We start from the raw sequence: 23559 nt of genomic DNA on the forward strand, positions 1-23559 counted from the left end.
AGTGTACCATCTGAATATAGTCCGAACGGCAAATTCTACCTTTTTATACGACCGAAAAAATATTTTGGGATCATATAATGTCGTCATCGTCTTCGTCGTCGTCTGTGTCGTCGTCGTCCAAAGACACATTTGGTTTCGGGACAATAACTTTAGTTGAAGTATATGAATCTCTATGAAATTTAATAAAATGGTTTAATACCACAAAGGAAAGGTTGGGATTGATTTTGAGGATGATGGTTCCAACCGTTTTGGAATTAGGGGCCTAAAAGGGGCCCAAAACAAGCATATTTTCTACTTTCAGGATAATAACTTGTGTATAAGTAGTTTAATTGCTCTGAAAATATACCACAATGTTGAATACCACAAGTAGAATGTTTGGATTTATTTTGGGGGTTATGGTGCCAACTATTTAGGAATTAAGGGCCAAAAAGGGTCTAAAAACAAGCATTTTTGTAGTTTCAGGCCAATAAGTTGTGTTTAAGAGTATGGATCTATCTAAAAATTGTACCAAGGTTCCATACTACGAAAGAAAGACTGGGATTGATTGTGGGGGTAATTGCTCAAAGGAGAATTTCAAAAAGTTTTTTTTTGGAGGGGGGGGGGGGGGGGGGGGGTGGGGTCAAATTATTTTTCAAAATTTTTAAAATTTCTTATTTTTTTTTAAATTTCAAGAAGAATCTTTGATTGTACAGTATTGCGCAATAGATTGGTAAAATCTTGACAATTATTTTGTGTCAGAAACCTATACCATGTATACTATGTCAAAAATGTGATCGCAATCCAAATTCAAACGGTATCAAGCTTGAATATTGTGTCCAAATTTGGACCCTCAATGCTCTTCAACTTTGAACTTGTTTGGCTTTATAAATATTTTTGATATCTGGCGTACTAAATTATAATCCTGATACCTTTGATAACTATTTGCTCCAGCTGTTCAGGGTTCAACCTCTGCGGTCGTATCAGGCTGCGCTCAGCAGAGCAATTTATTTGATCTAGATTAATTCTATCTTTATATTTGACAGCAATATACTAAACTACATGTACATAACGACCTGTGAGTTCAAAATATCATTAAGATAGCTGTATAGTTTGATGAAAATCTAAGTTGATTTGAAAAAGTTACAAAAAAAAATTGAAGTGTACTATCTGAATTTTTGTCCTAACTGCAAATCCTAGCTTTTTTTTAAAACTTTTTTACCTAGATTAATTTAATTCTAATATTTGACAGCAATACACCAAACTACACAACAACCTGGGATTCAGAAATATCAATTTATTACTTATATAGCTGCATAGTTTGATGAAAATCCAAGTTGATTTGAAAAAGTTATAAAAATATTTAAAGATGCATGCCTATCTGAATTTAATCGTTTTTTTAACCTATTAATAAATTCTTTAATTTCACAGCAATGATCCAAACTGCCAAATAAACAGAAATTTCGCGTAAGATCTATATTTTATTTAGTTAGATTGGCTGATTTACACCAGTCAAGACTAAATTTAGTAGAGTAGTCGAGACTGGTAGAGCCTTGGTCAAAACAATTCAGACTCCACCAAGATCATCTAGCACTAAATCAGACTAGTTAAGTAAAGTTTAGACCTAGTCGAGTACAGTTAAGTAAAGTTTAGACCTAGTCGAGTACAGTTAAGTACAGTTAAGTACTGTCAAGACAATGTCAAGACTAGTCGAGTAAAATGTGTGCTCTACTAAACTGGTCGATCACAAAATCTGGTCTTTTCAGACTCAAAGCAGTTCGTAGTGTTAAGAATAAACTACCGGTAATCATAGATACCAAGATTAGAATTTTACATATACGCCAGATGCGCCTTTCATCTACAAAAGACTTATCAGTGACGCTCGAATCAAACAAAGTTAAAAGGCCAAATAAAGTACGAAGTTGAAGAGCATTGACATACAGTACAAATTTTTTATGAGACACCAATTTTTAAGCTTTTTCATGTTTGATTGTATAGCTTGAATTGTTTAATCATGTGTATAGTACGTTTTATTTTGGACACTTCAGTTGTTTAACAAACTACTATCGAACCACATCTCCTTATTTTTATAAAAACCACAGTCATTCTTATTGCTTGTTAAATATTTGTTATTTTAGAAGAAAAGGCTGACGTTAAAACCAACAAAATGGCATATTTACAGTTTAAGACAAATATCCCAGACGAACTCATTGCTGATATCTTGCAGATTCCAAGTTCATCTAAACAAGGTAGTTCTGCCATTTTTAACAAATTGTCTCATGATAGCATTTTGTACCTGTGTAAGATCTTGTGAATATTGACTATCTGTACTTTCACTATTTTTTTTTGTAGATCTTATAAATAACTTAACATGTATTGCTATAAGCTTATGGCTTTGCATCATGTATAATTGAATTACTGTATTACCGGTAGTATTGCACAAAGTCATGCTTTTTAAGCTGCTTCTGACGTGTTAACATGTTCTCCATTGGAGGTGTACTGAATTTTATTTAAGTTTGGAAACATGGTCAAGTTTTTATTTAAGTAGAGGTTTGAAATGTCTTTTGTAATTCATTGGTCAATGTTGACTACTGCATATTATATTTAGTTTCCGTTTGTTGTTTTATGGAATAATCATGCCGTATGTTCCACGGGGCTATGCGGTAAGAAGATATCTCATTGTTGAAGGTCCACGAGTTATGTTCCAATAGTTGCTAACATATACATCATTTTATCTCTGGTTGGGCTTTGTTTTATTGACCACATTTCATTATTAGTTCAATAACTACGAGTACTAGACTGTGCTGTGTTGTTTTGTCGTTTTGTTAGTCGTTTTGTCTTTTTCGAATAATTTTTACATTTTTAGATTTTGTACTGATGTTCCAGCTAAGGAGGAGGCCTGAGGATTGATGCCAAACATACTCTTAATCCCTTAAATTTTCTATGTGACTGTCCCAATCTAAGAGCATGTATGCCAGTGGTTGGGGTTGGTTTAATAAAGTTTATAACCATTTTACATTTGATTATATTAGGTTGAATATGCCGTAAGTTTTATATGACCGCAAAAAAAATTGCGGTCGTATATTGGTATCATGTCGTCGTCGTCGTCGTCAGCGTCGTCCGAAGACGGATGATTTCCGAATAATAACTTTAGTATAAGTAAACAGAAATCAACAAAATTTTAACACAATGTTTATAACCTAAAAGGAAGCTTGGGATTGATTTTGGGGGTTATGTTCCCTAAGGTATATAGGAATTAGGGGCCCAAAGGGCCAAACAATAGCATTTATCTAATGTCAGAACAATAAGTTGTGTATAAGTATTTTAATTGTTCTGAAATTGTACCACAATGTTTAATACCATAAGTAGAAGGTTGAGATATATTTTAAGGGTTATGGGGCGAACAGTCTAGGAATAAAGGACAAAAAAGGGGCCAAAAACAAGCATTTTTGTAGTTTCAAGTCAATAAATTGTAGTTATCTTTCTTTGTCCAGAATGGTTGTTGAATCACCTAAAACCAATGTTTTATATAATCTTCTTTGAAAATTGGAGTTATCTTTCTTTGTCCTGAATAGAAGTTAAATCAACTTAAATCAATGTTATATACAATATACAATGCAATATTCACTTTACTTCCAACTGATAAATTAAAGCAATCTTTACCATTCAGTGATTACAAGCACTTTGATTACAATTCTAGGGTTATGCCCTTTTACAAGTGGAAAAATTGAAGAATTTATTAGTTTCTGTTCTCTTAACTTAAGTTTGTCTCAACTAAATTTAATGAAATGTGTATATAATGCTTATTACCTCTAAATTCAGTTTAAGTTAAATTTTTGGGAGCTTCACTTTTACAGTTCTTGAGTTATGTCCCTTTATCACGTTATATGCTAGCGGGGGCATCATCTGTGTCCTTTTGGACACATTCTCCATTTTATTTTTAGAAGTTACTATTAATTAATATTAAATTTAACAATGACTGTATGACATTTTATATTTTAATATTTTATGAAGTATTAAAATGAGTAGTTATTTTTGCAAACTCCATTAGAAATTTGAACTGAGATCATTTTTGGAATAAGGGAAAGGGGGAAGTGAAGAAAAAAATTGGGATGGGGGTCATTTTTTTTTCTCATTTCAGATTTCAGAATTTAAAAAGAAAATTTCTTCAAATATTTTTTCTTTGAGATGATTAATATTCAACAGCATAGGTAATTGCTCAAAAGCAAAAAAAAAAAATTAAGTTCATTAGACCACATTCATTCTGTGTCAGAAACCTATGATGTGTCAACTATTTAATCACAATCCAAATTCATACTTGCCCCAACCGTTCAATGTTCCACCTCTGCGGTCTTATAAAGCTGCGCTCTGCGGAGCATCTGGTTGTTTTTGCAGTTTTGCACGTTTCTTTATCGGCGCCTTTTTGTAGGCAAGTATACGTATACTATATGGGATTTTGCCATTGTTGAATACACTGTATAAAGATTATGAGCTGTGATCAGCTGTGGTATGATTGCATATGAAATAACTCTCCATCAGAGTTCAAATGTGGCTGGTTACAATCTTGTCCTGCGGTCTTAATGTTGGTAGTTTCTCGTTGTAAGTTGTTTTTAACATGTCTCCATATATCTATGTATCCTCTGTCAGTCTCAGAAAAATATATATATAAGAAGCAATATGAGCACAACGTTATCTGGGTAGATATTGAAGGATAGAAATGCACTATAGACTGAAAGATACCAGTTTGTTTTCAATTGGTTTGTCTCATATGATAGTCACCCCTATATGTAATAAACAACCACTGAATGAAATACACAAAATGTATTATGTGTCGATAATACCTTATGCTGAAACTAACTAATCATCTTCATGTCAGTTGGCATATGAGGATGAAACCAGGTCTCTCCAATGTTGTCTGTCCATACCAAGAAATCCTCGCTAAAAATTCTGGTGGACCTCCTACGGCACCCATAAGTAGTTCAAGATTTGATTTCATTCAATAAATTAATTTACGACCTGCGTGTACGTCTCATTTAGAACACAGCCATGCATCAAATGGTCAACATTAATCATGCATGTAATTTGCTCTATGGGATGTTTGCCAAATTTCAACAGAGGCAATTTCTTCGCATGCTAAATATAAACTTCTCCATTTCACCCCAGGTCTTCCCCATGCTTTCAAATTCACTGTCAATTGCCCTTTCCCATGTTCTTGATAATACGTCATAGATGTGTAATAAATATAAAAAAAAAAAACGTTCATGCAAGACATAGATTAGTACATATGCATGCATTGGATCGAAAAAAGTGGTGAAGATAGCAGAAGGACAGTCAAACTCATTAATAGAAAATAAACTGACAACACCATGGCTAAAAATGAAAAAGACAAACAGACAAATAATAGTACACAAGAAAAAGGAGGCTCAAGAAACAACAAGGAAAACAAAAGACTGAGCAACACGAACCCGACCAAAACATAGCAGATCCTGCTCCACATGTTGCACCCATCGTGTTTCTCATGTTATTACAAACCCGGTGAATTATCTAATTCGGTAGGTCACATTCATGAAAAGGGAAGGGGATTGATCAATAATTTCGATAATATTAATTTTTTTAGAAATGTTTCATATGACACTTAGGGTTAAGTCAAATAAGAATTACAGCATTTACGAAGTTGGTATAGCATAAACGTGTCTACCGTTCATTTCATATGTTTCGGAGTAACATACAGTACCCACCAATAAATTAACAAAAGTCGTGTAAGTACGACTATTCTATTAACTAGAAATATTGTGGTATCCTCTTATTTGATCTACATTTGTTAGTTATTTTTTGGGGGTGGTTTACAATCTAGTCTGAATGGTAAATTGATATTTCATTTCAGTCACAAAACCTGATTTGGATGATGAAAAGAAAAGATGGTTGATAGTTGGCATCTGTGTTCATACAATAGTTGCTCCCGCATTAAGGAGCTATATCGAGCCTATAATAAACAGCTTGTATCGGTCAATGAAGCAAAATCACAATATACACAGCCAAAATTTCCCTAACCATTTGAAGAAATATATTCCGACGCACAGAGACTTAAACTATGAAGCAATAAACAATAACAAAAACAAGAAGAAGAAGTTCTCCAGTTACGATTACAATGTACAGAATGAAGTGGATTTTGCCAAGCTGTTTTTGGTTACACATATGGCTCACTTTACTGGTTTCGACCACACCTGTGACTCTTCAGCACTCCTTGGGCTACTTATCAACATAGATAAATTTCCATCCATAGTCCAGAAAGTCGCAGACAAGGTTTGTATTAAAGGACTAACATGAATTCACCGATGCAAACCTTAGTTTGGCTATTGCATGTTTATTTTCTTTGCTCAATAGAAGTTTATAACAAGATTTACCATTGTATTATTTTTGACGGAGTTGATTCGAATCAAATACGGATTTATTTGAATATTTTGGATATGTGATTAAGACCTTTAATTTAATTCAATTTAATTTAATTTAAAACGTATTCTTACCTTTCTGTACGTTAAACTTCAATCTTTTGTGATAATTATAAGATATCTAAAACAAGAATAAACTTTTTCTTTGTGAAAGAAGAAAATGTCATGCAAAGTTTAAAACGTATAACAAAAATACTGAACTCCAAGGAAAATTGAAAAACGGAAATTACATAAAAAATTAAAAAATTAAACGTCATGAACGTTTCTAACAGAACGATATAGTTTTAGGAAGAAAACAATAAATCGCCCCTTCCATTTTTTTCAAGAAAAAACTTAATAAACTACGGAAGCCGATAAGGGCCATTCAAAAAAAATAAATTAAGTCGTAATTACGACATAGCATGTCGTAATTACGACAAAGCATGTCGTAATTACGACATAGCATGTCGTAATTTCGACATAACATGTCGTTATTACGACATCGCTATGTCGTAATTTCGACATAACATGTCGTTATTTCGACATAACATGTCGTTATTTAATAACGACATCGCTATGTATATAAAAGAATATGTATTATGATTGCCAAGAGACTAAATGACACAGAAATTTACAACTATATGTTATCATAATGCCCCCATTAATTAGAAAAGCCCCCGCATAGTCAGCTATAAAAGAGGGACGAAAGATACCAGAGGGAGAGGCCCCGAAATGCTGTGTGGCAGACAGTGTTAACATTATTAATTATTAGCTCCCTTGGAAAAACTCCAAATTTCATATTTAAAGTATTTCATTGTTGATTAATTTACATGATGCTTAATAAGTATATATTTGTTAATTGCATAGCTTTTGCTATTTGAATTCATTGGTTAAAAATATTTATTCATATTGTAAAGTTTAATATTTGTATCGTTGCAAAATCTTTGGTCACCTTCTTTGGTTATCTTCTGTGAGAAACTTATATAATTTATAGATCCTAATTGAGTGCTTGAAGATACCGACCGTGAAAGGGATGCAGAGTTAGTCAAGGTCTTATAAACCTTCTACTTGTTCGAACAAATTAGTGTGGGATTACGTGAGAACTGACACACAGTCCTACCTATAAACAAGCGCTAACTACATGCCTTCGTGTAATAAGGGTGAATTGAAATATTGATTGCTCTTTTTCTACTTTCAAACGTTGGACACGATGTTCCTACAACCTCTAGGATTTAAAACAGAATCTTCGAAATTTCATCCGCAAAACAAAATAAAAATGTTAGAAAACACGAACCAATATTAAAACAAATTCAATATATGTTTCAAATTATGTTTTTACAGCTCTTGATCATATACTAAGTAATATCTAGTATATTTGATGATTAGATTAGCAAAGCTATGTGAAAAAAACCGGATGTCCAACGTTACATTTATGAAAAACTGTTTTAAATCTTATGTATAGTGATCCTATTTCTTATTCTCTGATCTTCTTGATACTTGGCAGGAACAACGACAGGTGTCGGTTCTTTGTGGCGTTAAAGCCGTTATTTTTGCCAAATTTTATTTGACTTCGGTGGCTTCATATTAAGCGGGAATAAGAAAAATGTCCAACGACGTTTTTCGTCATCTCAACGACTGAAAGTGAATTTTGTAAGTAGCAGAAAATGAATAAAAAGAGTAAGACAATAATAATATCTAACAAAAGTACAAATATTTGCCTCATTGTTCGTGAGTTCAAATATTGCTGATTCAATAAAATCTTCTCTACACAGTCGTTTTTCAAACGGTAGCCATTTTGTCCAAGTTGATATTTCATTTTTCAAAGCATTTAAGGAGGCTCGAGGGTATAAAAATTTCAGAAAAAAATCAAACATTTGTTTTTCATTACAAATTTTATTTATTTCCTTTTGTAATTGTTACTTTATCATATGATACAAAATTCTTTCAAAACAATCAATTCGTGTTGGCCCCAGATGACTTTTAAAATGTATACATTATTGAAAAAGTTCCAAATTATCTCCCTTTGGTGGAAAAATGCCATTTTTTGGCTTTAAAATTGAAATATCTTTTTCAACTCATCGGTGACCTATCTTTTTTAATATAATTTCCATATAAGCTGTACTTAAACTAAATCATTGTAAAATTTGAGCGATTTCTGTAATAAATTTCTTTTTTTATTTCGATATTTACCTTTATTTCTCCTATTACTTCAACAGAAAAAAAACACCTTTACAAAAATGTATGCTTCTTTCGAAGGCAGATTGTGAGCGCAAATGAACGGTGACCCCACTTTTTTATTTTATTTTTCTATTAACTATAAGATAAAGTTCATTTATAGAAAAATATAGAGAAATCCTATATAAATGATTTAGACCCGCGAACCCCCTTTGTGTTGATGATTGCTGCCGAAAAAAAAGAATAGCGCATGTTGCTATAGACTCCACCCGGGGACATAGGTTCGACACAGGTTAAATTTTGCAATTTTTATTAATCGTTTATAGCTTTTAACGATTTATTTAAAAGAATGGTGAAATTGGGGAAAACATTTCATTACATGAACTTCGTCCAACTTTTGCAAAGACAAATTTTAGACACCAAGACAGTCCTCTAAATGTAAAATTCGAATTGAAATTTATATTGTGGAAGTACTCCATAGATCATTTAAAGTCGTCACTTCAGTAAGGTGCAATCACCAATATTAAAAGACTTATACCAGTTCACGGAGTGTTTTACTTCGCGATTTGTCCTGCTATTCATGTTATAACTGTCGTGATGAAATAAATTCCTGTACTAGCGAAGCCGGAACTTTTCGTCAATATAAACTTGTGCATGAAATGGAGGTACTAGTAATTGAAAGACAAATCCCAAACAGCGACGAAAACCGTTTCATCGAATTTTAAAAACCCGGGATTATTTAAGCCGTTTTCGCGGACGATCCAGGAGTAGATTACTATATTTTAAAATGTATATCAGAAATTAAACACTATAGATGACTTGCGGAAATAATTCTCAAGCCAAGGTTCAAGTAATTTAAGGGGTGTATTTCGACAACTTATGTACCAGGGAAAATACAATTCTATTCAAATTTAACCAAGGGTAAAAATGTTCGATGTACTTGCAGAGTGTCAGATATATTTGTATTGGGGTTGAGTTAAGATATAGAAATTTTACAATGACAGATGATATGCACCTTGAAAGTTAAACATCATATGATAAAAGTTTAGTACATCTAAAAAAAAATATCTTTTTTTATGGAAAACTGTAACACATCTTCCTATATCGGGTTCGATGACTTACAGAAAAGAGCGACGATTTACAGAAAAGAACCGAAAAGGACCGAAAAGGACCAAAAAGAACCGAAAAGGACCGAAAAGAACCGAAAAGAACCAAAAAAGAAGAAGTTTTTTGTATTTGAAGAAAATTAGCAAATTTTAAAATTATATAAGTCTATTATAAATGAAAAGATATTTTTCACAAAAGTTTATTATTAAGTTTTGAATTCATTCGAACATTACAACAGTTCTTTATAATTTTTTGAAATGTGTTCGATTCATCAGTGATGATATATATAACACGGACATTCGGACAATCGGGCAAAAATAAAATAAAACCAAAATATCGTTTAAAACATGATTGAAAACTTTACAGGAGTTAATGAATAAATACGAATATTTCGTTCTTTTCGTGTGTGTGTGTATGTGTATTAAATTTTAAATGAAAACACATTGATTGTTACTTTGACACGTTAAACCTGTCAAGGATTTGAATTCGTCAAGGAAAAGACCCGTTATCTCCATGCACAAGTTTCTCTATAGATACACGTAGCACCGAGGGCCAAAATTTATCACCATCTGCCATCATTTCACTAATCTACATATCTGTTTTAAGTGGTTTATTAGATAAAATTAATAGAAATCAACAGGCCATTAACTTTTTCACACCCTTTAATCTATACGCTATTATGGCGGCTATATAAAGAGTAAACAATTATCAATTATACCGAAAGCGGGTGCGCTTTTCATTTATTTATATTTCTTGAAAGACGAAATGAAATGACTTTGTTTTGCACAAAATTTATAATATATATAGATAATGATGTATTTTTTTTTTTTATTAATCTCCTTTTATTCCCATGTAGCCCATCGTTTAATACCGTAAATTGAATTAAGAAATTGGAACGAATCAAGAACATCGTAAAGTTTGCCAAGGTTTACATGTAGCAGGAATTGAAATTTTATTCAAATGTTTTTTACAATTCTATTTTCGAAAACAACGGAAATGACACTTTGATTCTTTATTTCAAAAATATTTAAATGCCTTAATCTGATACAGGGAAATCTAACTTTTTATGAGAGCCCAGGTGGTCGTGTGGTCTAGCGGGACGGCTGCAGTGCAGGCGATTTGGTGTCACGATATCACAGTAGCATGGGTTCGAATCCCGGCGAGGGAAGAACCAAAAATTTGCGAAAGCAAATTTACAGATCTAACATTGTTGGGTTGATGTTTAGACGAGTTGTATATATATATATATATATATATATACATTGTTTTAACTTTAAACAATAATGATCAATAATTATATGTGTGCTCTTTTCGGTTCTTTTCGGTCCTTTTCGGTTCTTTTTGGTCCTTTTCGGTTCTTTTCGGTTCTTTTCTGTAAATCGTCGCTCTTTTCTGTAAATCGTTGGACCGTCCTATATCTACTTCCGTCCCATCTTTCTTTTCCACATTACTTGCGACAGTAATGCATTTTTAGTTGAAATAACTTAAAGGGTAAACATTATTAAATAGATTTTCACAACTTGAGGTAATTTATGATAAAATGACATCACAAAACGAACAGAACCAGAATCAGAAATTTTAAAAATTTTGTAATATAATGAATAAATCAACCAACATATAAAAATACGAATAAAACTTGTAAAAATTAATCAAAAACCCTTTTTGACGCCGCTTTTTATGTGTATTGTCGTGTTTTAGGAACATCGTGCCCATGACAGTAAATACAGAGCAATCGATACGTCCTTTCACCCTTATTACAACAAACCATGGAGTTGTACGCTTCTTTAATGAGAGGTGGAGAGCTTTGCTTGCCTTGATAGGACATGACAATAGTTCTTATAGTCCCGGTTTCTTATTACTTTCAATCAGGATCTATAAAATATATATGTTTCTCACAGAAGGTAACCAAAGAAGGTGACCAAAGATTTTGCGACGATACAAATATTAAACTTTACAATATAAATAAATATCTTTAATCAATGAATTCAAATAGCAAAAGCTATGCAATTAACAGATATATACTTATTCAGCTTCATGTAAATTATTTAACAATGAAATACATTAAATATGAAATTTGGAGTTTTACCAAGGGAGCTAATAATTAATTAATAACACTGTCTGCCACACAGCATTTCGGGGGCTCTCCCTCTGGTATCTTTCGTCCCTCTTTTATAGCTGATTATGCGGGGGCTTTTCTAGTTATTGGGGGCATTATGATATGACCTATAGTTGTTAATTTCTGTGTCATTTAGTGTCTTGGCAATCATAATACATATTCTTTAATATATATAGTGATGTCGTTATTACGACATAGCTATGTCGTTATTACGACATGTTATGTCGAAATTACGACTTAGCGATGTCGTTATAACGACATATTATGTCGAAATTACGACATAGCGATGTCGTTGTAACGACATGTTATGTCGAAATTACGACATGCTATGTCGTAATTACGACATAAAATTTTTTTTTTGAATGGCCCTTATCGGCTTCCGTAATAAACTATAGTGTTTTTTTCAAACATGTACTTATACCAATCATAAGACAAAAAGGTAATTTAAAAAACCAAATCATCCAGATATTTCTGTTTTCTGTTTTAAAGAGAAGCAACATCACCTATATATTTGTGTCTACGTTTAGTTCTCGTTTAAGAATTTTGTCCGACGATAGTGACTTCTTTGAGAGTGTTCAATCGATTTCTTATAAACGTATGCAGTCTTTGGCTAAATTCTTGTTTCACAAACCTATAGACTTATAGAATATTGTTAGATGAGTTTTAAATCCCCCACCGTCGAAGTCGAAGGAAACTTAAGGTTTGCACTTTGTCCGTCCGACTTGTCTCTGTCTGTGTGATCATCTGTCAGTTCGGCAAATCAATTTCCGCACTCTTTTTCTTTAAAATGATATAATTACGAGACCACAAATTTGTTGACATGATTTGTGACAGATTGCAGATGCAGTAAAACCTGAAAGGGTGCCATTGATATTTACCTGGTTTTTTTTCTATAACCTTATCTGATTTATTATCATTTATTTGTGTCACCTTGTAGTATGCATATAACATCAGAGAACGATTACACGACACAAAATAAACCAAATTTATAGGCCCAAACGTGAATATGGGCGAACGGACGTGAGGAGAAAAGCTAAGGGATTGAGTTACTAGTAGTTATTCATAAATTTGCTTTAAACATATGAGTACAACACATTCCAAACTCATTTATTCGTTGTTGTCGTTTTTGTTTATTGATGTAAATAGACTGATTATTTTTAATTCATGTTCTCAATTTCAAAAACAATAAATAAAATAAGTGAATTAGATAGTTTCTACACTTGCAGGAGAACAATAGGGCTATGCCTTATCTACACATATTTGTTGTAACACTATCTTTTTGTAATTGATGTTCCATTAAATCAGACAAGTTCTCTTTTACTGACACGGGAAAAAATGTAAAAGGCTTTGATATTCCTAAATTGATGTAAAGAGATATTGTTGATATATTAATGCGATAAGATAGTTACTAACTACTGTTAGGCCTGAAATAAATGACAGCATGTTAATATCACCTTGTTAAAAGACATTATTCTAAGTCTCACCAAGTCAAGAGCCCTTAGTGTGGTAGAGCTATATTTTTATGTTTTATGTTATTTAAAATTTTATGTTATTAGAATATATACTGGATATATTCTATTTACAGTTATTATAATTTGTAATATGCTAGTTTACTCAGGTAGAACATTTCTTATTGTTTATATCTTTTCTATTGGTCAGTATGATTTAGGCGGGAATCTTTTGTTTAACTATTCTTTGTTCTGGTCACTTGGCTAAAATATTTATATGAAGTGGTAGCCATTTTCTTCAGCTCTATTGGAAGTTGTTATATCTTTAATTTGATATTGAAATAGTCTAGGACTTTCATATTCTTTTATAAGGTCAGTTTATTACTAATATATTCATTACAATAATATTCCAGTTTTAATGTCCAAGAGTGATTGATATACAAGTGTATAATTGTATGAATAGGTGACCGTATTATGAAAGGTGTGTGCGATTGATTAAATAGTAAAGTTATGTGTAAACTATTCATAACTCATAAAGTAATAAAGATAAACTTGATAATATAGTTTTATTTGTAAGATTTAATAAACTATATAAATTCTACATAAAACTGGTAAAAGTATGATTTATACTTTAATTTCTAGTAACATTAATATATAATCTATTTTAACAGTTTGTATGAGTGAGCGTTAAATGATTTATACTTCTTTAAAGTTAATACAAGTAAATATTTGATTTACCAGATTTAAGGATAGATAACTCTGATTATTCTAATCTAGCAGTATAAATAAGGTTTCTATGATTTTAATATTTTGTCTTCAGGTTATATTATTGAAACAGAATGTAAACTGATTCAAATCAATCAGTTGGTGAAAAGACCTTTGCACTACATGTGAGGTATGTTTATATGTATACAGTTTGTATTGTTCATGTTACTTTTATGTTGCTTTGCTTAAATGTATTGTCTACTTTGTGTAACTGTTGCAAAACGGAATGTCTTGTTTGCACTTACAATTGCGTGTTATAATTATGTTAAACTAACTATTTTTGGTATGATACTACAAGCATAGCTACGTATTAGCTGTGAACTTAGTCTGTCGTTGCATATTTCACAATGCACTAAATACAGGGAAATATAGAATGTACTTATTTAATACAGAATTCGGAATGGTGTAATATCGTTTTGTGTAGCTTGTACAAATATTATTTTAAAGAGCAAAGGAAATCTACAGTTTCTTCTATGCATATAGATATATTGATTTTATAGTAATTGATAATTACTACTTATTGAAATGTATAAGAAATATATTGTTATTATTTCAGGGTCATTTTTGTTAGAATATTAACATCAATTCTGATGAAATAAAGAACCTAAGACCTATCAACGTGTTTGTGTTTATTTAAATACATGGGAAGCACTACTACATTTTGGCGCCCAACGTAGATTTCATCAGTGTTATTAAAGATCAACGATTTCCATTACCTGTGGAGGGAACTCCGTTATTACATAATAGACATTTAGTGTATCGATACGTCACAAGAAGTGGTACGTCACTGGTCGACATACGTATATTGAACTTTGTGTTTACATCCGGAAGTCAAGAAATAGGACGTCAACAACACGGATTTTCAGTGAAAATATATTGCAGTTTTATGGTAACTATAATCAATGTCATTGTTCACTGTTGTGTTTGTTTGATGTTTTGTCTATACATGTGTGTTCATATAATATATGTCATATAGATTTGAACTTTAATTTTTTTTTTTAAAAGCGAACTTTGAAAAAAAAAAAAACTTTGATTTTTTTTTTACGTTTGTAAACTTAGAAACATTTAGATAATTAGCATCAGAAAACAAATTTGAAATTTTACGATTTGGTTTAACTGATTTAGAGTTATTACATACAGTGATTGTACAGTAGTTGTAATAGTATATAGACATTTATATATGATGTGTTTGTACATGTTGTAATTGTACTTTGATTTTTTTTTTTGTAATTGAGACTTGACCCCCCCATTTATTTACCCAACCCCCCAGGGTGAGGTCAAGGTCAACCGGAACCGGAAGTTGTATACACAAAGCTTGTTTACATTAGCATCCACTTATTACACTAAGCTTTACTGATTTAGATAGACTTTTGCACAGCTGAAACTTACTTTGTACATACACACATACACTTAGGGTGTACATTTAAAATATTTTAAAATATTTTTACACACTTTACATATCAAGTTGGACTTAGACTTGACATAGTCATACATCAATACACACATGATTGATTGATTGTAGCTATTACATACACAGTTACAGTTACTTGTTTACTTGTGCATATTTACTTACATACACATACACATAGCATACCTAGTACCCTATACCTTATAGTTGATACTTGTACTTTATTTGTGTTATATGTGATATAGTGTATTACTATATTTGTATTGTCATTGTGTATTGATAGATTGTATTTGTGTGTTGTCACTGTACATTTATACTGACTTTTGTGTTTTGATACTTAGTGTACATTGTGTTTATGTTGAATATTTGTATGATGATTCATTGTTGTGTGTCATATTGATATAATTCAAATTTTGAGTTTACATATAAATAGGACATAAATTAGTTAAATCTTAAACTTTAATAGGTACATATTAAAAGTTTAGATAGAGCAGTAGTGAGACTGAATACCTCGTAACACTTTGTCACTTTAACATTATTAACTATCCTTATCCCTCAAGCATGACACTATTACCCACTTTAGCACTTGTCTGTTAGTTAATTCTTTCAGGACTTAGTGAGTTATTTTTTTTTTCAGAGTTTGGGTAGATTATTAGTGTGTTTATTGTAGTTGAGTTTAGTCTTGATTGGTTTTTGAGGTGATTTATATTGGATTTGTCTATTGCCATACTCTAGTCTTATATTTGTATACTGACTTTACCATACTTATAGATAGTTGATATTCGTATATATAAGTACTTTCTTATGAGTTGAGTGTAAACGTAGAAGCTTTACAACTCAAATCCAGGTTTAGATATTGCATTTTGATTGTATTTATTGTGTATATATTACCTTATCTGTTCATATTGACTAGACTGCATTCATTAATCTTGATTCATTTTCAGTTGCATTGATTTATATTTATATTTACATATTCATAATATATATACTAATTACTTTAGTTTGAATTTCAGATAGTAGACATACATCATACTTATTGTACTTAGTACATATTTCTTTGCATAAATTTATTAATAAAATTTATTTTTACAGGACATATTTCATATGTAGTTATTTGATTGATTTTTTTTCTTTCTTCTACATTTAGATTATTTTAGTTAATAGCCTATCTTACTTTTCAGATTACTTACAAACTATTGTTTGTCATTTATTTACTATTTTTCATTGGCTATAGTTAGATAGTCTTTAAGTACTTGACATTTTTGTCATATAGTTATAGCTTTATTTCACACTATTACTAGTTATACTTGGATTTATACTACATAATCATGCCAAAAGAAAATACAATATCGGAAGAGGATTTCGCACTCTTGCAATTACTCAAGAAGGAAGTAAAAGAGAAACCAAAAGGAGATGATGTTCAAGGATTGAAAGACTGGATGAAAGAATACTTAGCCACTAGTGGAGAAATAGTTACACCGAAAGAGGAATCACAAGAGAAGGAAACATCTAAAACCAAGACAACTGTCACATATACTAACATGAGAGATCCACCCAAAGTAACAAATTTTTCAGGATCCAACAGCAAGGGTGAAGCCACTTATGCCTTTTGGAGATATGAAGTTTGTGGACTCATGGAAGATAAAGTATATGACACAGATAACATCAGCTATGCTGTACGGAAGTCACTTAAAGGAGAAGCAGGAACTATTGTTATGCACCTTGGTCCTAAAGCTAGTCTACCAGATATCATACACAAGTTGGACAGCATTTATGGAGATGTAGAAAAGAAAGAAGATCTACTTGCTCAATTCTACAGAGCCAGACAGGGTGATGATGAAAGTGTAACTAAATGGAGTTGCAGATTAGAGGATATTATTGGGAAAGCAATTGAGAAAGGAATGGTACAACACAAGGATGCCAACACTATGCTACATTCCATGCTATGGTCAGGACTTAAAACAGAACTTAAAGATATATCTGGACATAAGTACGATACGATCAAAGACTTTGATGAACTGAGGATAGCACTGAGACATATTGAGAGAGATCATGAGGAAAGGAAAACATCAAAGAAACCACAAACAGCCAAAGCTGCAGCAATATCAGAACCTATCAACAATACATCTGAATTTGAAGAAGTTAAAGGACTTATTCAACAACTCACCACAAGATTTGATAGAATGGAGACCGATTATAGAGGACGAGGCAGAGGCTATATTAACTACAGAGGTCAGAATAACAACAGATATACAGATACCAGACAACGAAGATGGCAAGACCGATCTAAACCACAAGCTTCATCAGCCAACCAGGATGAACGAAGATGTTTTAGATGTGGAAAACCAGGTCACTTGAAGTTGGGATGTATTGAGAAACTGGATAAAGATGGTAAACCTTTAAACTTCAAGAAGTCTATGGAGCAGGACCATCGATAGACTTATGTACATCAGGAACAGCATCAGGTCCTTATAGTTTACCACCAGGATTGCATGGAAAGCCAACAGAAACTGAAGTTGTACTTTATGGAAAAACAGTGAAGACTTTACTTGATACAGGATCAACAGTATCTACTATCAGTCATACATATTACCACAGCAACCTAACAGATATACCTTTACTACACATGAACGAGCTACTTGATATTGAATGTGCTGATGGAAAACAACTACCATATGAAGGGTATTTGGAAACTGAAATTATTCTCCCACATCAGACCAACACTTATCCATGCTTGCTGTTAGTGATACCGGATAGCAACTATAACACTCAGATACCATTGCTTCTTGGAACTAACACTCTTCAACCAGTCATGGAGTCATTGAAAGATCAACATGGGACAAGATTTCTACAGTCATGCAACTTAACAACACCATGGTACTTGACTTTTAGATCCATCACACTTAGAGAAAAGGAACTTAGCCGCAATGACAACGCATTAGCTATAGTCAGAAATGCTGTGAACAAACCTGTTACCATCAAACCAAATTCAACCATAAAGATAGAAGGATACACTGATAAAGAGATACCATACAGTACAACTGCAGCAATGTTGCATTCATCTGAACTTCAACCGAATTGGAAAGATTTAGATATAGAACCTATACTTTTGGATTACAGATACAGGAACAACGGAAAGATATACGTTCAGATTGCAAATGTTACCACAAGGACTATTACCATCCAACCAAAAGCTGTCTTATGTGCAATACAACCAGTCAACATTGAGCAACAACCAACAGATACTTCATCAACATCATCAATACTTGAACAAGTGGAAATTACAGAAAGTGACTTAACCGAAGATCAACTAGACAGAGGGATAGAATTCATCAAATCATTTGAAGATATATTTGCCAAGAATGATGAAGATATTGGAAATACCGAAGTGAAACACCATATTGATTTGATTGATACAAGACCATTCAAACAACGATATAGAAGAACTCCACCAGCTATGTACGATGAAGTTAAGTCGCATCTTCGACAACTATTGTCAAATGGTACCATCAGACCATCACACAGTCCATATGCATCTAACGTGGTACTAGTACGCAAGAAGAATGGGAAACTGAGACTGTGTGTGGATTACCGTCAATTAAACAACCTGACAATAAAGGACAGCTACGCATTACCAAGAATAGAAGATCTGCTCGATTCGCTAGCTGGAAGTACGTTTTTTACCTGCGTAGATATGAAAAGTGGATACCATCAGGTAGAGATCCTTGAAGAGCACAAAGAAAGGACTGCATTTACGGTAGGTCCACTAGGATTTTTCGAATATAACCGGATGCCATTTGGATTGACCAATTCACCTGCCACGTATCAGAGGATGATGGAAGAATGCTTATCTGACTTACATCTCAAGATCTGCTGTATCTTCATCGATGATGTCATCATCTTTGGTAAGACCTTCGAAGAACAACTGGAAAATCTTCGCCTGGTTTTCGACAGGATACGCCAACACAACATGAAGTTAGCACCAGATAAATGTTCCTTCTTCAAGAGGAAAGTCAAATACGTCGGTCATGTTGTCTCAGCAGATGGTGTTGAGATCGATCCAGCAAAGACAGAGAAGGTAGTGAGTTGGCCTAAACCTACTAACCCGGAAGATGTCAGGAGATTTCTTGGATTTGTTGGCTATTACCGACGATTCATCAAACAGTTTAGCCAAATCAGCAAACCACTTACCGATTTGATGCCAAATCCAACTGTAAAGAAATCATCAAAGAAACACCAACAGAAACCATGGCAATGGGGAGAAGGCCAGGAGTCAGCATTTAAGAGGTTGAAGGAGTTGCTTATATCAGCACCTATACTCGGATATGCCAACAGTGAATTACCCTACGAACTTCACACAGACGCCTCCGGTACAGCACTTGGAGCAGTTTTATACCAGGAACAACAGGGAATTAAAAGGGTAATCAGCTATGCCAGTAGAGGTCTTACAAAGTCGGAAAAGAGATATCCACCGCATAAACTGGAGTTTCTAGCACTGAAGTGGGCAGTTAGCGACAAGTTCAAAGATTATCTCTACGGAAGCAACTTCACGGTACTTACAGATAACAACCCCATGACCTATGTACTTACAACAGCAAAGCTTGATGCCACTGGACACAGATGGTTGGCTGCTTTAGCCGCATTCAACTTTAATATCGTTTACCGTCCAGGAAAGAAGAATGGTGATGCAGATGGACTTAGTCGTCTACCACAACCAACTGACAAGGATTCCACCAACAGAGAGACTATCTCCATAGAATCTGTAAAGACCATCTGTAACTCTATTCTTCCAGGAGCATACATTGACAGTCTTGCTGTTAATCCAACTGTAATACCATCACAGGAAGAAGATATACCGGATACTGAAACAGTTGATTGGGCAGCTGCACAAGCCATGGATACTACCATCAAGTCTCTTATAAAGTATGTCATTGAAGGAAAAAAACCGACAACTGCAGATATTGGACCAACACCACTACTGCGACAGTTCCAATACCTCAAGATGAAAGATGGTGTACTTTACAGAGAAGTTACTATTGGAGAAGACAGGAAGTCACAGTTAGTTCTGCCATCAGCAAACATCAGCGTTGTATTAGAGGCACTTCACAACGACATGGGACATCCCGGAAAGGATAGGACTCTGTCACTGATTCGTGACAGATTTTACTGGCCTGGGATGGACAAAGATGTGGAGGATTGGATACAACAGTGTGGCAGATGCATAAAGAGAAAAACACCAGCCCGTCAGAGAGCACCTTTGGTCAGCATTGAAACTCAGTTTCCACTACAACTTGTCTGTTTGGATTTTCTCACACTGGAGCAGTCAAAAGGAGGTCACCAGAACATACTGGTTATTACCGACCATTTCACCAGATATGCTCAAGCAGTAACAACCAGAAATCAAACAGCAAAGACCACAGCACAGGCACTCTTTGATAACTTTATTCTACATTACGGAATACCACAGAGGATCCATTCTGATCAGGGAGCTAATTTCGAAAGTAAAGTTATCAAGGAGCTATGCAATCTAACTGGAATGAAGAAGTCAAGGACTACACCCTATCATCCCATGGGGAACGGGATGTGCGAGAGATTTAACCGTACTCTTCTTGGTATGCTTGGAACCTTGGAATCTCATCAGAAAGCCAACTGGAAGCTCTACGTTTCACCTATGGTACATGCGTACAACTGTACCCGTCATGAGTCCACTGGAGTAGCACCCTACTTTCTAATGTTTGGAAGAAACCCAAGACTACCCATCGACTTAGCGTTTGGCCTACATAAAGATACCAAGTTACCAACAACTCAGTATGTAAAGGATCTACGAGACAGATTATCACATGCATACCAACTTGCAGCTGAAACATCAAAGATTGCACAAGCCAATCAGAAGGAGGGTTACGATCTACGTGTAAGAGGAGCAGCAGTACAGAAGGGAGATCGTGTACTTGTAAAGATTGTGGCTTTTGACGGCAAGCACAAACTAGCGGATACATGGGAAGATACTCCATATGTAGTCATTGACCAGCCGAATTTAGATATTCCTGTTTTCACAGTTGTCAAAGAGAACGGAGAAGGACGAACAAGGAATCTCCACAGGAATTTATTGCTACCTGTCGGGTATATCAGAGAAGAAACACCAACTGTTATACCAAAACCAGTTCCAAGACCAAGGACAAGATTACAGAGGACAATAGCTGAACACCGGACTACTTCAAGTGAATCCAGTGATGAGTCATCTGATGAATCAGTGGATTATTTTGATGTAGACTATGTGCTGGAGAGGACAGTTGACAGTGAACCTACATTCACTGATGAACCAGCTGTAGATGCAACAGAACCAGCACAGGATGCCTTCATTCCATTAGGGGACGCCCAGCCTGAGGGGAACCAAGGGCCAGAAATGGAGACAGCTTCAGGAAGCGCTTCAGATATTGATGGGGATGTTATTCCACAGGAGTATACACCTGTAGAACAGGAAGAACAACCTCAGGAACTAGAGATGTCTCCGGTACCAGTCAGAAGATCCGGGAGAGACCGTAAACCACCAGCATGGATTTCTTCCGGTCTGTACGACATCTCAGCTATTGGGACTACCTCTGTTGGTCACACTATCACCGAGGAACATTCGAAGCCAACAGCTGAGTGGCAAGAGAAGGCTGAATACATTACATCTTTAGCGAGAACACCATTATTCTCAGGATTACAACGAGAAGCAGCCTTAGCCATTCTAGATATAGTGAACCACCATTAGTTTGAGGAATGACGGGACGTCATTTTATAGCTGGGGGGAATGTGTGGTAGAGCTATATTTTTATGTTTTATGTTATTTAAAATTTTATGTTATTAGAATATATACTGGATATATTCTATTTACAGTTATTATAATTTGTAATATGCTAGTTTACTCAGGTAGAACATTTCTTATTGTTTATATCTTTTCTATTGGTCAGTATGATTTAGGCGGGAATCTTTTGTTTAACTATTCTTTGTTCTGGTCACTTGGCTAAAATATTTATATGAAGTGGTAGCCATTTTCTTCAGCTCTATTGGAAGTTGTTATATCTTTAATTTGATATTGAAATAGTCTAGGACTTTCATATTCTTTTATAAGGTCAGTTTATTACTAATATATTCATTACAATAATATTCCAGTTTTAATGTCCAAGAGTGAGTGATATACAAGTGTATAATTGTATGAATAGGTGACCGTATTATGAAAGGTGTGTGCGATTGATTAAATAGTAAAGTTATGTGTAAACTATTCATAACTCATAAAGTAATAAAGATAAACTTGATAATATAGTTTTATTTGTAAGATTTAATAAACTATATAAATTCTACATAAAACTGGTAAAAGTATGATTTATACTTTAATTTCTAGTAACATTAATATATAATCTATTTTAACAGTTTGTATGAGTGAGCGTTAAATGATTTATACTTCTTTAAAGTTAATACAAGTAAATATTTGATTTACCAGATTTAAGGATAGATAACTCTGATTATTCTAATCTAGCAGTATAAATAAGGTTTCTATGATTTTAATATTTTGTCTTCAGGTTATATTATTGAAACAGAATGTAAACTGATTCAAATCAATCAGTTGGTGAAAAGACCTTTGCACTACATGTGAGGTATGTTTATATGTATACAGTTTGTATTGTTCATGTTACTTTTATGTTGCTTTGCTTAAATGTATTGTCTACTTTGTGTAACTGTTGCAAAACGGAATGTCTTGTTTGCACTTACAATTGCGTGTTATAATTATGTTAAACTAACTATTTTTGGTATGATACTACAAGCATAGCTACGTATTAGCTGTGAACTTAGTCTGTCGTTGCATATTTCACAATGCACTAAATACAGGGAAATATAGAATGTACTTATTTAATACAGAATTCGGAATGGTGTAATATCGTTTTGTGTAGCTTGTACAAATATTATTTTAAAGAGCAAAGGAAATCTACAGTTTCTTCTATGCATATAGATATATTGATTTTATAGTAATTGATAATTACTACTTATTGAAATGTATAAGAAATATATTGTTATTATTTCAGGGTCATTTTTGTTAGAATATTAACATCAATTCTGATGAAATAAAGAACCTAAGACCTATCAACGTGTTTGTGT

At 33.4% G+C, this 23559-nt stretch overlaps 2 protein-coding genes across 3 annotated transcripts in view; both read left to right on the forward strand.

Moving 5' to 3' along the window:
- The window catches only part of LOC143047788 (uncharacterized), a 36719-nt gene that overhangs the window by 7009 nt on the left and 6151 nt on the right, over positions 1 to 23559 (forward strand). For both annotated transcript variants that reach the window (XM_076221044.1, XM_076221045.1), the window contains exons 2-3: positions 2115 to 2225; positions 5861 to 6279. In XM_076221044.1, coding sequence (XP_076077159.1) covers positions 2144 to 2225; positions 5861 to 6279 — 501 coding nt within the window. In that variant the 5' untranslated portion in view covers positions 2115 to 2143. The remainder of the gene's footprint in view (positions 1 to 2114; positions 2226 to 5860; positions 6280 to 23559) is intronic.
- LOC143047787 (uncharacterized) lies at positions 16577 to 17888 on the forward strand. Its single transcript, XM_076221043.1, has one exon. The coding sequence runs from the start codon at positions 16752 to 16754 to the stop codon at positions 17859 to 17861; it is 1110 nt and encodes a 369-aa protein (XP_076077158.1). The 5' UTR covers positions 16577 to 16751; the 3' UTR covers positions 17862 to 17888.

The sequence above is a fragment of the Mytilus galloprovincialis genome, chromosome 10 (genome assembly GCF_965363235.1).
Source record: "Mytilus galloprovincialis chromosome 10, xbMytGall1.hap1.1, whole genome shotgun sequence".
In the NCBI taxonomy this organism is placed as follows: Eukaryota; Metazoa; Mollusca; class Bivalvia; order Mytilida; family Mytilidae; genus Mytilus; species Mytilus galloprovincialis.